General features: G+C 42.6%; 1 protein-coding gene across 2 annotated transcripts in view; it reads right to left on the bottom strand.

The window, feature by feature from the left end:
• Positions 1-13255, bottom strand: part of rnf44 (ring finger protein 44) — a 137335-nt gene that overhangs the window by 109203 nt on the left and 14877 nt on the right. For both annotated transcript variants that reach the window (XM_052014563.1, XM_052014564.1), the window contains exon 2: positions 4689-4762. In XM_052014563.1, coding sequence (XP_051870523.1) covers positions 4689-4762 — 74 coding nt within the window. The remainder of the gene's footprint in view (positions 1-4688; positions 4763-13255) is intronic.

Here is a 13255-nt window from a genome sequence, read left to right as displayed (position 1 = left end):
GGGGAACAGAGAAGATTCTGTGGACCAGAATGAGACTCCTGGATGGTATATTGCCTCCCAGGTGCCAGGGTCAAAGATGTCTTGCATTGAGTCCACAGCATTCTTAAGGGGGCAGGTGAGCAGCCAGAAGTTGTGATACACATTCCTACCACTTACACAGATAGGAAAAGAAATGAGGTCCTGAAGAGGGAATATAGGGAAGGAAGCTAAAAAGCAGGACCTCAAGGGTGATAATCTCTGGATTGCTGCCTATGCCATGCACCAGTGAGGATAAGAATAGGAAGATATGGCAGATGAATACATAGCTGAAGAGTTGGTGTAGGGGATGTGGTTTCAGATTTGTGGATCACTGGATCTCTCCTGGGGAAGGTACGACCTGTACAAAAGAGACGGGTTATACCCGAACTCGAGGGACCAATGTCCTTGTGGGCAGGTTTGCTAGAGCTGTTGGGGAGGGTTTAAACTAGGTTGGCAGAGGGATGGGAACCAGAGTGTTAGGTCAGATGATGGAGCAGTTGGTGTAAAGGTAGATGCAATGTGCAGAGATACAGTGAAGAAGGATAGACAGTGGATAGGGCATGAATGCAGTCAGTTGAATGGGTTGAAATATGTTTACTTTAATATGAGAAGTATTAAGAATAAAGGTGATGAATTTGGAGCAGGGATCAGTACATGGAATTATGATGTGGCCATTAGAGACTTGGCTGTCACAAGGGCAGGATTGGCTGCTTGATGTTCTGGGGTTTGGGTGTCAAAGGGATAGGGAGGGAAATAAAAAGGGGGGGGTGGAGTGGCATTGCTATTATAGATAGTATCACAGCTGCAGAAAGGGAGGATGTTGTGGATGGATGATCCCACAGACCTGTTTCTGACTTCCACCTACAGGTGGAAGTCAGAAACAAGAAGGGAGCAATCACTATTGGGTGTATTCTGTAAGTCCCCCAACAGCAACTGGGACACTGAGGAGCAGATAAGTAGGCAGATTTTGGAATGGTGCAAAAATAACTGTTGTTATCATGGGTGACTTCAACATCCCTAATATTGACTGGCACTTCCTTAGTGCAAAAAGTTAAGATGGGGCAGAATTTGTTAGGTGTCCTAGAAGGATTCCTGACACAGTATATGGACAGGCTGACTAGAGGAGAGGCCATCTAGTTCTAGGCAATGAACCTGGTCAGGTGACGGATCTCTTGATGGGCAAGCACTTCAGAGATGGTGACTGCAACTTCTGACCTTTTGCATGTCAAGGGACAAGGATGGGAGCAGATGATAGGAAAAGTTCTTAAATTAGGGGAGGGCTAATTACAATGGTATTAGGCAGGAACTTGGGAGCATTAAATTGGGAATACATGCTCTTGGGGAAATGCACAGCAAAAGTGTGAAGGCTGTTTAGGGAACACTTGTGTGGGGTTCTGGATAGGTTTGCCCCACTGAGACAGGAAAGGATGGAAAATTTAAGGAACCATGGTTGACAAGAGAAGTGAAACATTTAGTCAAGAGAAAGAAGGAAGCAGACTCAAAGTTTAGGAAGCAAAAATCAGGCAGGGCACTTGGGAATTATAAGGTAGCCGGGAAGGAGCTTAAGAAGGGACTTGGGAGAGCTAGAAGGGACATAAGAAGGCCTTGGTGAGTAGGATTAAGGAAAACCCCAAGGCATTTCACACATATGTGAAAAACAGGGGGATGACAATGCTGACGGTAGGACTGCTCAGGTATAATGGGGGAAATGTGCCTGGAGGTGGAGGAGGTAAGGGAGGTCCTTAACATACTTTGCTTCAGTGTACACAAGGGAGAGATGCTGTGATAAATGTGAGGTCAGTGTAGAACAGGTTAATGTGCTAGAGCATATTGAGGTTAAGAAAGAGGCAGTGTTGGAGCTTCTGAAAAACATTAGGATAGTTAAGTCCCTGGGGCTGGATGGGATATACCCCAGGTTGCCAAGAGGGGATTGCTGGGGTGCTTACAATGATGTTTGTGTCCTCCCTGGCCATAGGAGTGGTACCAGAGGATTGAAGGATGGTAAATGTTCTTTTCTTGTTCAAGAATGGTAATAGGGATAATCCTAGGAATTGTAGACTAATGAGTCTTGCATCAGCGGTAGGCAAAGTATTGGATAGGATTCTTAGGGACAGGATTTATGAACATTTGGTGAAGCATAGTCTCCCCAGTGATGGTCAGCATGGCTTTGTGAGGGGCAGGTCATGCATCACGAGCCTAATTGAGTTTTTCAAGTAGGTGACAAAACAAATTGATGAAGGTAGAGCAGTGGATGTGGTATATGTGGACTTCAGTAACATGTTTGACAAGGTTCCCTATGGTTGGCTCATTCAGAAAGTCATGAGGCATGGGATCCATGGAGACTAGCTGTGTGGATTTGGAACTGGCTTGCCCACAGAAGAGGGTGGTAGTAGATGAAGAGTATTCTTCCTGGAGGTCAGTGACTAGTGGTGTTCTGCAGGGATCTGTTCTGGGACCCCTGCTCTTTGGTATAGATTTTATAATGTGTGTGTGAGAAAATATAAATAATGAATGAGGAAGTGGAGGGATGATTTGGTAAGTTTGCAGATGACACAAAGGTTGGAGGTGTTGTGGATAGTGTAGAAGGTCGTCATAGGTTACAACAGGATATAGATAAGATGCAGAGAAGTGGTAGATGAAGTTCAATCCAGAAAAGTGAAGTGATGCACTTTGGAAGATCAAACTTGAAGGTAGAGTACAAGGTTAATGGCAGGATTCTGAGCAGTGTGGTGGAACAGAGGGATCTTTGGGTCCAAGTACGTAGATCCCTCAAAGTTGCCATGCAAGTTGATAGGGTAGTTAAGAAGGCGTATGGTGTGCTGGCCTTCATTATTTGGGGGATTGAGTACAAGAGCCATGAGGTAATGTTACAGTTCTATAGAACTCTGGTTAGACCACACTTGGAGTATTGTGTTCAGTTCTGGTCACCTCATCAGAGGAAGGATGTGGAAGCTTTAGAGAGGGTGCAAAGGAGATTTACCAGGAAGCTGCCTGGATTAGAGAACATGTCTTATGAGGAAAGGTTGAGTGAGCTAGGGCTCTTCTCTTTGGAGCAACACAGGATGAGAGGTGACTTGCTAGAGGTGTATAAGATTGAGGGGCAAAGATACAGTGGATAGCCAGCACCACTTCCAAGGTGAAATGGCCAATACCAGAGGACATCAGTTTAATGTCAGAAGAGGAAAGTTTAGGGGAGATGTCAGAAGTAGGTTTTTGTTTTACACAGTAGTGTGTGCCTGGAACACACTGTCAGGGGTGGTGGTAGAAGCTAATGCAATAGGGACATTTAAAGACTCTTAGGTAGACATGGATGTAAGAAAAATGGAAGGTTATGGGCTGTGTAGGAGGGAAGGGTTAGATTGATCTTAGAGTAGGTTTATATAGGTTGGCACAACATCATGGGCCAAAGGCCCTGTACTGTTCTATGAGGGTGAGTCTTGCATTGTGAGCTTGCAGAAGAAGTGGGCAGCAATTAGATGGCTATGGGGGCAGGTGGGGATGAAAGAGACCAGTAAATGAGGCAAAGGGGTTCACCTGAGTCAGGTTCCCTAGCATTGAGCTGGGGCCTGCTCAGGGAACAGCACTTTAAATTGTGTTACAGTAACAGTGCAAGCAAGCAATGTATGAAAATGTGGTTGGATTGCCCAAATGCCCAGTAATGGGTGAATTTTGAATCAGTGATCTAATTTGTCCTGGCCAAGTATGAAGGAGTGTTGCACCAGGAATACTATCATTACTTGTGCACCTGTTATATAAAAATGTATTTTTTATCATCACAATTTGAGATAATCAAATGGATTTCCCCAGTGGTACAGTTTCAATGCCAGAAACCAGTGTTCCAATTCAGAGAACATTGATTTTCATATGTGTAATGCTAGAGAAAGCAGTGGTAGCAGACTAAATTTCTGGCACCAGTACTTGCACAATACAAGATAAACATTTATACCCTCATTTACTGTTTTAACAGGGAAAAAAATAAATTGTATGTACTCAATCACAATGAAACTACCAAGAAAATGGTACTTTGGTTTTAAATGATGTTTATTTAGTATGTGTGTACATTACCAACATCTCTTTTTGCACTGGAAGATTGCAAACATTCCTTCAAATTAGATTTAAATAACAGCATGTATAAAATGGACACGTGTATAAATTCCTGAACCTTATGATAAATTCCCTCACTAGGCTTCTTCAGACAATTTTTATTGCAGTGTCCTTTCATGGGGCTTAGGAATAGAAGTAATGGCCATTCATATTGATGTATCAATAATGACAAATGTGGTGAAGATTCAGAGAACCTTATAGAGGACATTTCTGTGCTTAACATTAAAGTTGATGATTAATCATTGATAACATTTGTTTCCCTTTCCTCATTTGTCAATAAAGTTTAGTCAGATCTTGCATTTAAATGGTTACTCAAATGACCATTACAAAGTTTTACATAAATTTACATTCTTATTATTCAGTTTTTGTAAATATTTTTAAATTTTTGAATTTCCATCAACTAATCTTTTCCTTAACAGCATTAGGAAATAAAAATAAGTGATCAGGATATAAAAACTTAATTGGACTCTACATCAGTGATATTTCCCTCCCACCTCAACATTTTGAAGATATTTACTGATAGAAATTATTATTGGCATTGTATAAAATTATTGTGAAGCACCTACCTTGTCGTCACTGCCTTCATTACAATTATAAGTTTCTTGGCTTGTCTGGTAATGGAAGGGACCATTCAGCTCTCCTGATTAGACAAAATGAAAGATAAAAGTGAGAACAGATAAAGCTGATAATCAAAATAAAGTTCTATTCAAAGCAAATAACCATGTTAATTGTATAAATAGACAATAAAACAAAAATCACTGGAGTATTCAAACTGAACGGTAACACGGCTTACAAAATATTCAAAATTTAATCAGATTCAGTTTGTCTTGGAAAACTGACAACTATTTTGTCATTTTGAACAGGTCCAACACTCTTTAAAATATTTGTCTACAAATGAGCACCTCAGCCACCATATGGTTTGACCAATTGGTTGCCAAATATTTCGTGGTCTCAATTATAATTTAAAAAAACACCATCTCAAATGAATTGCTTTTCCAGTATCAATCACTCTCATACTTCAGAAAATTCAAATGCATTCATACTCAGACATAATGCAAATAGACAGACTCCATTATTCATTAAGCAACTAATTAAGGAAATCACGCTTTTTTTCCTCCAGAATAGTCAGTTAAGTGAATGCATTGATTTGGAATAATTAGGAGGATAAAATAATTAAGAATTCTAAGTTTGCACCAAATAAATGTCATTAGAATTGATTTTTAAAACTGCAACCTAAAAAAAGGACACCCCCTCCCTGCTGTTGGAGTTGTGCATTCTGTAACAAACCATAGGTTGATTAAGTTGTCTGTCATTCCTGCTCACTGGGACAGAAAAGGAACTTCCTGGATTAGGGAATTAGGTCCCAATTTTCTGATACTAATTAAAATCCAGTACCCTTATGCATTAAAAAAATAGTGCTGACTTGTTCAGACATTCACTTTCCTCTCCTTTACTACATCTTCATCCTCACCCCCACCTAAGCATCAGCATCAGCATCACCATCACCTCCAATAAAAGGTTAGATAAGATGATTGGTACATTTAACATTCAGTTTCAGATAATAACACCACTGTCAGTGGATTATTTTTGCAGGTTATGTCATGATAGAAACTCTCTGAATATGCACATGAAATGATTAAAAAACGATTGCAGAGGAGAGCAAGCATCACTTTTTGCTATAAAAAGGGCACACGCAAAAATATTCCCAACAAAGCTTTACTAAATTCAGTAGTTAAATGTGTACAATTTCAATGTTATTAACATCTCAGCATCTTTGATTATAATATAACAATTACTTTGTTTATATGCACTTTTTTTAACCGATTAAGATTGCAAAGGATGTTAGGGTTTGTACTAGTCTCAAATCAAATTTTAAAAGAAGTATAATATGTATTTCAAGAAATAGCTTTGTATAACTGCAAATCATTGCTTGCTTTTGTGTTAGAAGCTGCTGTCTGTAAGCTATTCTCTTTTTGGTTATTTATGGTTCTTTCCACACCCCCCACCCCCCACCACAAAACATTGAGCTTCTCCTCTCCTGCTGGGATTGAGTCATCACTGGGCACTCTGCAGCTTGTTTTTAATGACGTGCACCCAGACAGTGAGTGTCAGCAGACTTTGGGAATTGTCACAGCTAAGCCTGATCCCATCCTCACCAGATGTCCACACATGCAGACTTTGCAGCATGGGTCACTAAATAGTCACAGGGCGAGAGGGTGGGTGAGGGGGAGGTTAGCCTATCTGATTCTACCCTCCATAACTCATGGGGGATGTTAAAGCTTATTAATGTGTCACCACCCCTATCCTGGCTCAGATCAGAACGGATCAGGATGGAGTAACTTTAATGCACTGAAGTAATGGAGGAAGTTTAAAGTTATGTTTTTAATGAAATGTTATGATACATTTCAATTTGATCTACTTTGCCTTTAGTTCAGCTTTTAATATAAAACCACAGAGACTACCAGGTGTGATCCCCGGTTCAGTTTGTAATGCCCAAGTCAGATGAAAGGGAAAATGATAAGCAGCAGGATTCACATTTCATGACCTCTGCTTTAAGGCATCTCTGTATATGAATACCAGAAATGATGCTGTTGACATTGAGTGACAAAATACTTGACAGAAGTACTGAAAACCTGTCAATATCCACAAAAACTACACACTACCAATGATTCACTGCTGTCAAGAAAGGGAAAGAGAAAACATATCTGTATGGATTCAACATTATGCCACTGGCATCCATCAGTTCTGCAAGTCATAAAATCAGGTCTGAGTCTTTCTGGAATTTCACATTAGGAAATTGTCCTAATTAAATTGCTGCCTGAAACTCATTAAGAGAAGACCCCAAAAATGGAAAGAAAGATGCATCCACATTACAGCTGTGGCATATCAGTCAGGAATTGTATGGCCTAGATTTAAGGCACTGATACGGTTCTGAACACAACAATGCTTTCCAGCAGATTAACCAGATGAAGTTATACATCACCACATGAAGCAAATACACTGCCTGCACTGTGTGATCAAAGGAATTATTGATCCAAATTGAGCCCTTATGGAACAGATCAGCTTGGGAGGGGAGGAGGGGAGAAGGGAAGTATTCCTTTAAGATCCTAATTATCCCATCTGATAGTGTTTACTGAATTGGAACGAGAGAAGAAAATATTAAATTCATGACTCTGGCATCCCATTAGCTGCAATATCAGTACATGTATTCTGAGTAAACTAAATGTTGACATCCATTACAGAAGAACAAGTTTTAAAACTTGCATAATTTAAGAGGTTTAACCCAGTGATTCAATTATAAATTTCCTTAAACTGTTGTCAAACATTGACTTGATTTGGCATTTGTGTTGCTGAGTATATGGGTGTTTTCCTTTCATTCTTTGTTAGTAATTCATGACCTGAAAATAGTTCAATATTTTATCAGGCAGACCTCTCCTCTCCAATTTCAAATAGTTTGCCATTTCAGAAAGCACAGTTATTTGCTTTTATTCATCAAGCACATTGTGGCCCAAGGGATAAACAAGTATAGTCATTGCTGATATTCTTCATGTACTAAGGTTCATGAGTCATTGTGTGTCTCAATTCAACCAACTATGAACAAAACAGCCGTGACACACATTGATGTTTTAGATTTCTCCACTTGAAGTATGCTACATTGATTTCCTAATATTCAGGCCAGTTAATAAATTCTGAAGTCCTATGGAAACTGAATAGTTTGATATAATTACTGGTATTGTACAAACTATTTACTGCTTGGAACAAGTTCTTCTTTGTTGTTTTTTCCTCCCATTTTTCTACCCCATTCCAAACGTGAAGCCATTGCCTCCTTGGTAGCAGATGGCTCCACATTCTCAAGTCACTGAAGTGGCTATTACTTGTACTTGAGCCTTGCTGCTAATTGGCTAAGGACAGCTTCCCACTCAACACCCTCTTGTTATTCAACTTTCACATATGCACACTTCCAACAGAGGGTGCTGATTAGCTATCAAAACTAGGAGTTTCAAACAAATTTCCCCTTTCCTATTTGAGGAGGACCAAAGGCCAATTCTAGTCACAATTTTGCATGCTTGGCTGTGATCAACTGAATTTCACACTGATCAGCCTGAATTCGTCCAGGTATATGCAACTCAACTTGTCACTATCTGCATCTACCAAGTCTTTGGGGAACATTTCTGTTCAATTAGGAAGAACTTTAATACAGCCAGCTTTGCTGGTGCCTGCGTACGTTGTCAGGCCCATGCGTAGCAATGGATGTGATAGCCTATTCCATTTGACAATGAAAGGCATGCTACCTTGGCAACAGGGTCACACTGCAGATGGGAGGAACTGTAGGTGCAGTTCTGCTCTGTTTCTCAGGTCAGAAACACTACAGATACAGTGGCAGCATAGCATCCATTTATAAAATGTGGAGGTATGTTATTTAATAGTTCAAGGTATTACTTTTCACAGGATCATAACATTACCAATCCTATTATAATTCTCCCTCCTCCCCCTGAGGTATTCTTTATTCTTAAAATATACAGTAACATTTGTGTAGTGCCAGTGACCGGGGTTCAATTCCCGCTGCTGTCTGTAAGGAGTTTGCATGTTCTCCCCGTGACTGCGTGGGTTTCCTCTGCGCGCTCCGGTTTACTCCCACATTCCAAAAGACGTACAGGTTAGGAGTTGTGGGCATGCTATGTTGGCGCCGGAACAGTGGCGACACTTGCGGGCTGCCCTCCAGCACACTCACAGTAACACAAAAAGTGTGTTTCGATGTACATGTGACTAATGAATAAATATCTCAAAATATCTTAATGAAATTGGGGTATGCCATTATCTTTATCCACTGAACCAAGCAATTCATTATATTCACTTAAAACATGTCAACTTCACTAATGTTTCATCAGTTTGAGAGGTTGTTACACAGCACCCGGCCCTTCAGTGACCATGACTGTGGTCTTTCTCCACAGAGCCTTTGGCAGCATCGAGCTTCAGTTTGTCCGTTAGTGTGGCCTCAGAACATGCCAGTTGCTTGTGGACAACTCCTTGGATCAAAAGTTTCAGGAAGACCAAAGCTGGTTTTTCACTGAATTGATGATCTTCTAATCATAGTTGATGTTCGTCTCAGTAAGTATCCCTGGGAATAGTCAATTGAGCACTTTGTTTTTATGAAGTTCAACAAAGACCACTGTTTCCCTTTCTAGATCTTCTGGCAAACACTCAGTTAAAGTGGATGATGGTTTCATCTGCATCACAACCACCTTGAAGGTGCACAGTGGGATTGAGATTTTGGCTGCACACAAAGGATCTGATAAAGAGGGCCTTCTTACATTGGTGAAGTGAGGTCTTAGGTGCTTGTTTGAGTCTTGGTGATGAGGCATTCTGCCAAATGACTTTGTCTGTCTACTTGGGGGAACCATTTGACAGGATCCATCATCGCCTTGTGCTGCAGGGTCTCCAGGACATTCTGTGCAGACCATGCCTGATCAACTTGCATTCAGAGGTATTTTTCCATAGAAACTTTTCTACAAGAGACTGGTGGTGCGGCATGGTCCAAATGAATGGAACATTTCATGGCAAAGAGGCCAGGCCCATCTTTCATAACATGAGGGAAAGATAGATCCTTAGTATGTTGCAACACTGCGTTTGTGTAATCAGGCTCAATATGCAGCTTGATGCAATTACACACAGCCTTTATCCTGATAGCCACCTATGTGAAGCATGCTTATCCCCTCCTTTTTTCTAGAGAACTGCACATGACGAACCTACAGACATGATCCATTTTGAATCTCCAGAAGAAATGGAAGATTGCCACACCAGAGTATGGGACACACCTGGGCCACACCAGAGCACCTCACACTTGACCAGTTTTTTTCTTCACCATTGACAGGGACCACCGCTCTCACATTCCCAACTTCTGTTTCATTTCACCCAATTCTTCTGCATGTATTGGTATTAGTTTATTATTGTCACTTATACTGAGGTACAGTGAAAAGCTTGTCTTACAAACCAATCGTACAGGTCAATTCATTACACAGTGCAGCTACATTGAGTTAGTACAGAGTGCATTGATGTAGTACAGGTAAAAGCAATGACAGTACAGAGTAAAGTGTCACAGCTACAGAGAAAGTGCAGTGCAATAAGGTGCAAGGTCACAACAAGGTAGATCGTGAGGTCAGAGTCCATCTCATTGTATAAGGGAACTGTTCAATAGTCTTATCATAGTGGGGTAGAAGCTGTCCTTAAGTCTGGTGGTACGTGACCTCAGGCTCCTGTATCTTCTACCCGATGGAAGAGGAGAGAAGGGAGAATGTCCCGGGTGGGTGGGGTCTTTGATTATGCTGGCTGCTTCACCAAGACAACGAGAGGTAAAGACAGAGTCCAAGGAGGGGAGGCTGGTGTCCATAATGCGCTGGGCTGTGTCCACAACTCTCTGCAGCTTCTTGCAGTCCTGGGCAGAGCAGTTGCCGTACCAAGCCGTGATACATCTAGATAGGATGCTTTCTATGGTGCATCGGTAAAAGTTGGTGAGAGTCAAAGGGGACATGCCAAATTTCTTTAGCCTCCTGAGGAAGTAGAGGTGCTGGTGAGCTTCCTGGCTGTGGCATCATTTGACCAGGACAGGCTGTGGGTGATGTTCACTCCCAGGACCTTGAAGCTCTCCACCCTCTCGACCTCAGCACCATTGATGTAGACAAGTGCATGTACACCACTCCCTTTCCTGAAGTCAATGACCAGCTCTATTGTCTTGTTGACATTGAGGGAAAGGTTGTTGTCATGACACCATTCCACTAAGCTCTCTATCTCCTTCCTGTACTGCGACTCATCGCTGTTTGAGATACGGCCTACAACGGTGGTATCATCTGCAAATTTGTAGATGGAGTTAGAGCAGAATCTGGTCACACAGTCATGAATATATAGGGAGTAGAGTAGAGGGCTGAGGATGCAGCCTTATGGGGCACCGGTGTTGAGAATAATCGTGCCGGAGGTATTGCTGCCTATCCTCACTGATTGTGGTCTGTTTGTTAGAAAGTCAAGGATTCAGTTACAGAGGGAGGTGTTGAGCCCTAGGTCTCAGAGTTTGGTGACAAGCTTGCTTGGGATTATAGTATTGAAGGCAGAGCTGTAGTCAAGAAGCAATAGTCTAACGTATGTGTCTTTACTGTCCAGATGCTCCAGAGCTGAGTGTAGGGCCATAGAGATGGCATCCGCTGTAGACCTGTTTCGGCGATAGGTGAATTGCAGTGGGTCAAGATTGGGAGGCTGGAGTTGATGCCTGCCATGACCAACCTCTCAAAGCACTTCATGATGGTGGATGTCAGAGCCACTGGTCAGTAGTCATTGAGGCACGTTACCTTGCTTTTCTTTGGTACTGGGATGATAGTGGTCTTCTTAAAACAGGAGGGAACCTGAGATTGAAGCAGGGAGAGGTTGAATATGTCCACAAACACTTCTGCCAGCTGATCAGCACAAGATCTGAGCACACGGCCAGGGAACCATCTGGGCCAGATGCTTTCCTTGTGTTCACTCTCCAGAAGACTGATCTTACGTCCTCCACTGTGATCTCCAGCTGCGTTGGTGGCTGTCAGGGTGGATGGTGACAATCCACTTCCCTTTTGTTCAAAACATGCATAGAATGCGTTAAGTTCATCAGGAAGTGATGCGCTGTTGTTAGCTATGCAGCCTGACTTCGTCTTGTAGCCTGTTATGGCATGTAAGCCCTGCCATAACTGGCAGCTGGTCAGCGACTCTATTTTGAGTCTTGGCATCCCTGATAGCCTTCCAAAGGTCATACCTTGATTTCTTGTACAGATCAGGATCATTAGATTTGTGTGCAGCAGTCCTCTCCTTCAGTAGGGAGTGGATCTCCCGGTTCATCCATGGTTTCCTGTTTGGGAACACCTGTATTGTCTTCTTTGGTACACAGTCCTCCACACACTTGCTGATAAAGTCGGTGATGGTGGTGACATACTCATCAAGGCTGGCAGCTGAGTCTTTGAACATGGACCAGTCCACTGTATCAAAGCAGTCACGTAGGAGCTCATCTGCTTCCTCAAACCAGCACTGCACGACTCTCCGTACCGGATCCTCCCGTTTCAGTTTCTGTTTGTATGCAGGGAGAAGGAGCACAGCCTGGTGGTCTGATTTCCCAAAGTGAGGATGAGGGGTGGCTCAGAAGGCATCTTTGACGGTTGTATAGCAGTGGTCGCGCCCCTGGTGGAGCAGGAGATGTGCTGATAGTATTTTGGTAACGCACTCTTGAGCTTGGCCTGATTGAAGTCCCCTGCGATGATGAAGAGAGCCTCAGGGTATCCTGTCTCAAGGTTGTTGACCATGGAGAATAGCTCATTGAGTGCAGGCTTCACGTCCGTCTGTGGTGGGATGTAGACTGCCATCAGGATTGCTGAAGCGAACTCCCTTGGCAGATTGATTGTTCGACACTTCACTGTTAGATATTCCAGGCTGGGTGAGCAGGAGCTCACCATGACCGACATGTCCGAGCACCACACATTATTGATTAAGAAGCAGACCCCTCCGCCTTTAACTTTGCCTGAGGACACTGTACGGTCCATTCGATGAATTGAGAAGCCCTCAGGTTGAATAGCAGAGTCAGGTGAGGCAGGTGTGAGCCACGTTTCGATGAGACATAGTACACAACAGTCCCTCAGTTCTCTTTGGTAGGTCAGTCTTCGATGTCTCGACTTCTCCTAACCAGATTCCTAGGGCCTTTAGGTAATTGGACCTGATGGTGAAGGGAAAAGCAGATTGGTTGGACCAGTTGCCAAAGAACATGGTCACACTTTTGCTGTGATTGAGCCTACCACCCCACATCCCATGGCCCCAGGTCAGTTCAAACTAGCCGTGGATTCTGACCAATCTGTGGACGTAGAGTGCGCCCAGAAGATTGATGTTGTCCATGTACAGGGAGGCTTTGATTTAAGTGCTTCCATTGCCTGGGAACCTCATCCCTCTTGTGCCCAAGTCTTGCAGCACAAAAACAAGACAGGAGTGAGAGCAGCTTTTCCCAAATCCAACTTTAATCAGGAAGCTTTCAGTTTCCTAGTTGTTAATTTGGACTTTGCTACTGATGTCTGCATGCAGCAAATGTATCCCATTATAGTTTCCCTTGCCAAAACCCATCCATCATTTG

The sequence above is a fragment of the Pristis pectinata genome, chromosome 4 (genome assembly GCF_009764475.1).
Source record: "Pristis pectinata isolate sPriPec2 chromosome 4, sPriPec2.1.pri, whole genome shotgun sequence".
Lineage (NCBI taxonomy): Eukaryota > Metazoa > Chordata > Chondrichthyes > Rhinopristiformes > Pristidae > Pristis > Pristis pectinata.
Note: the sequence above shows the minus strand (reverse complement) of the source record. Positions and strands in the feature narration are given on the sequence as shown.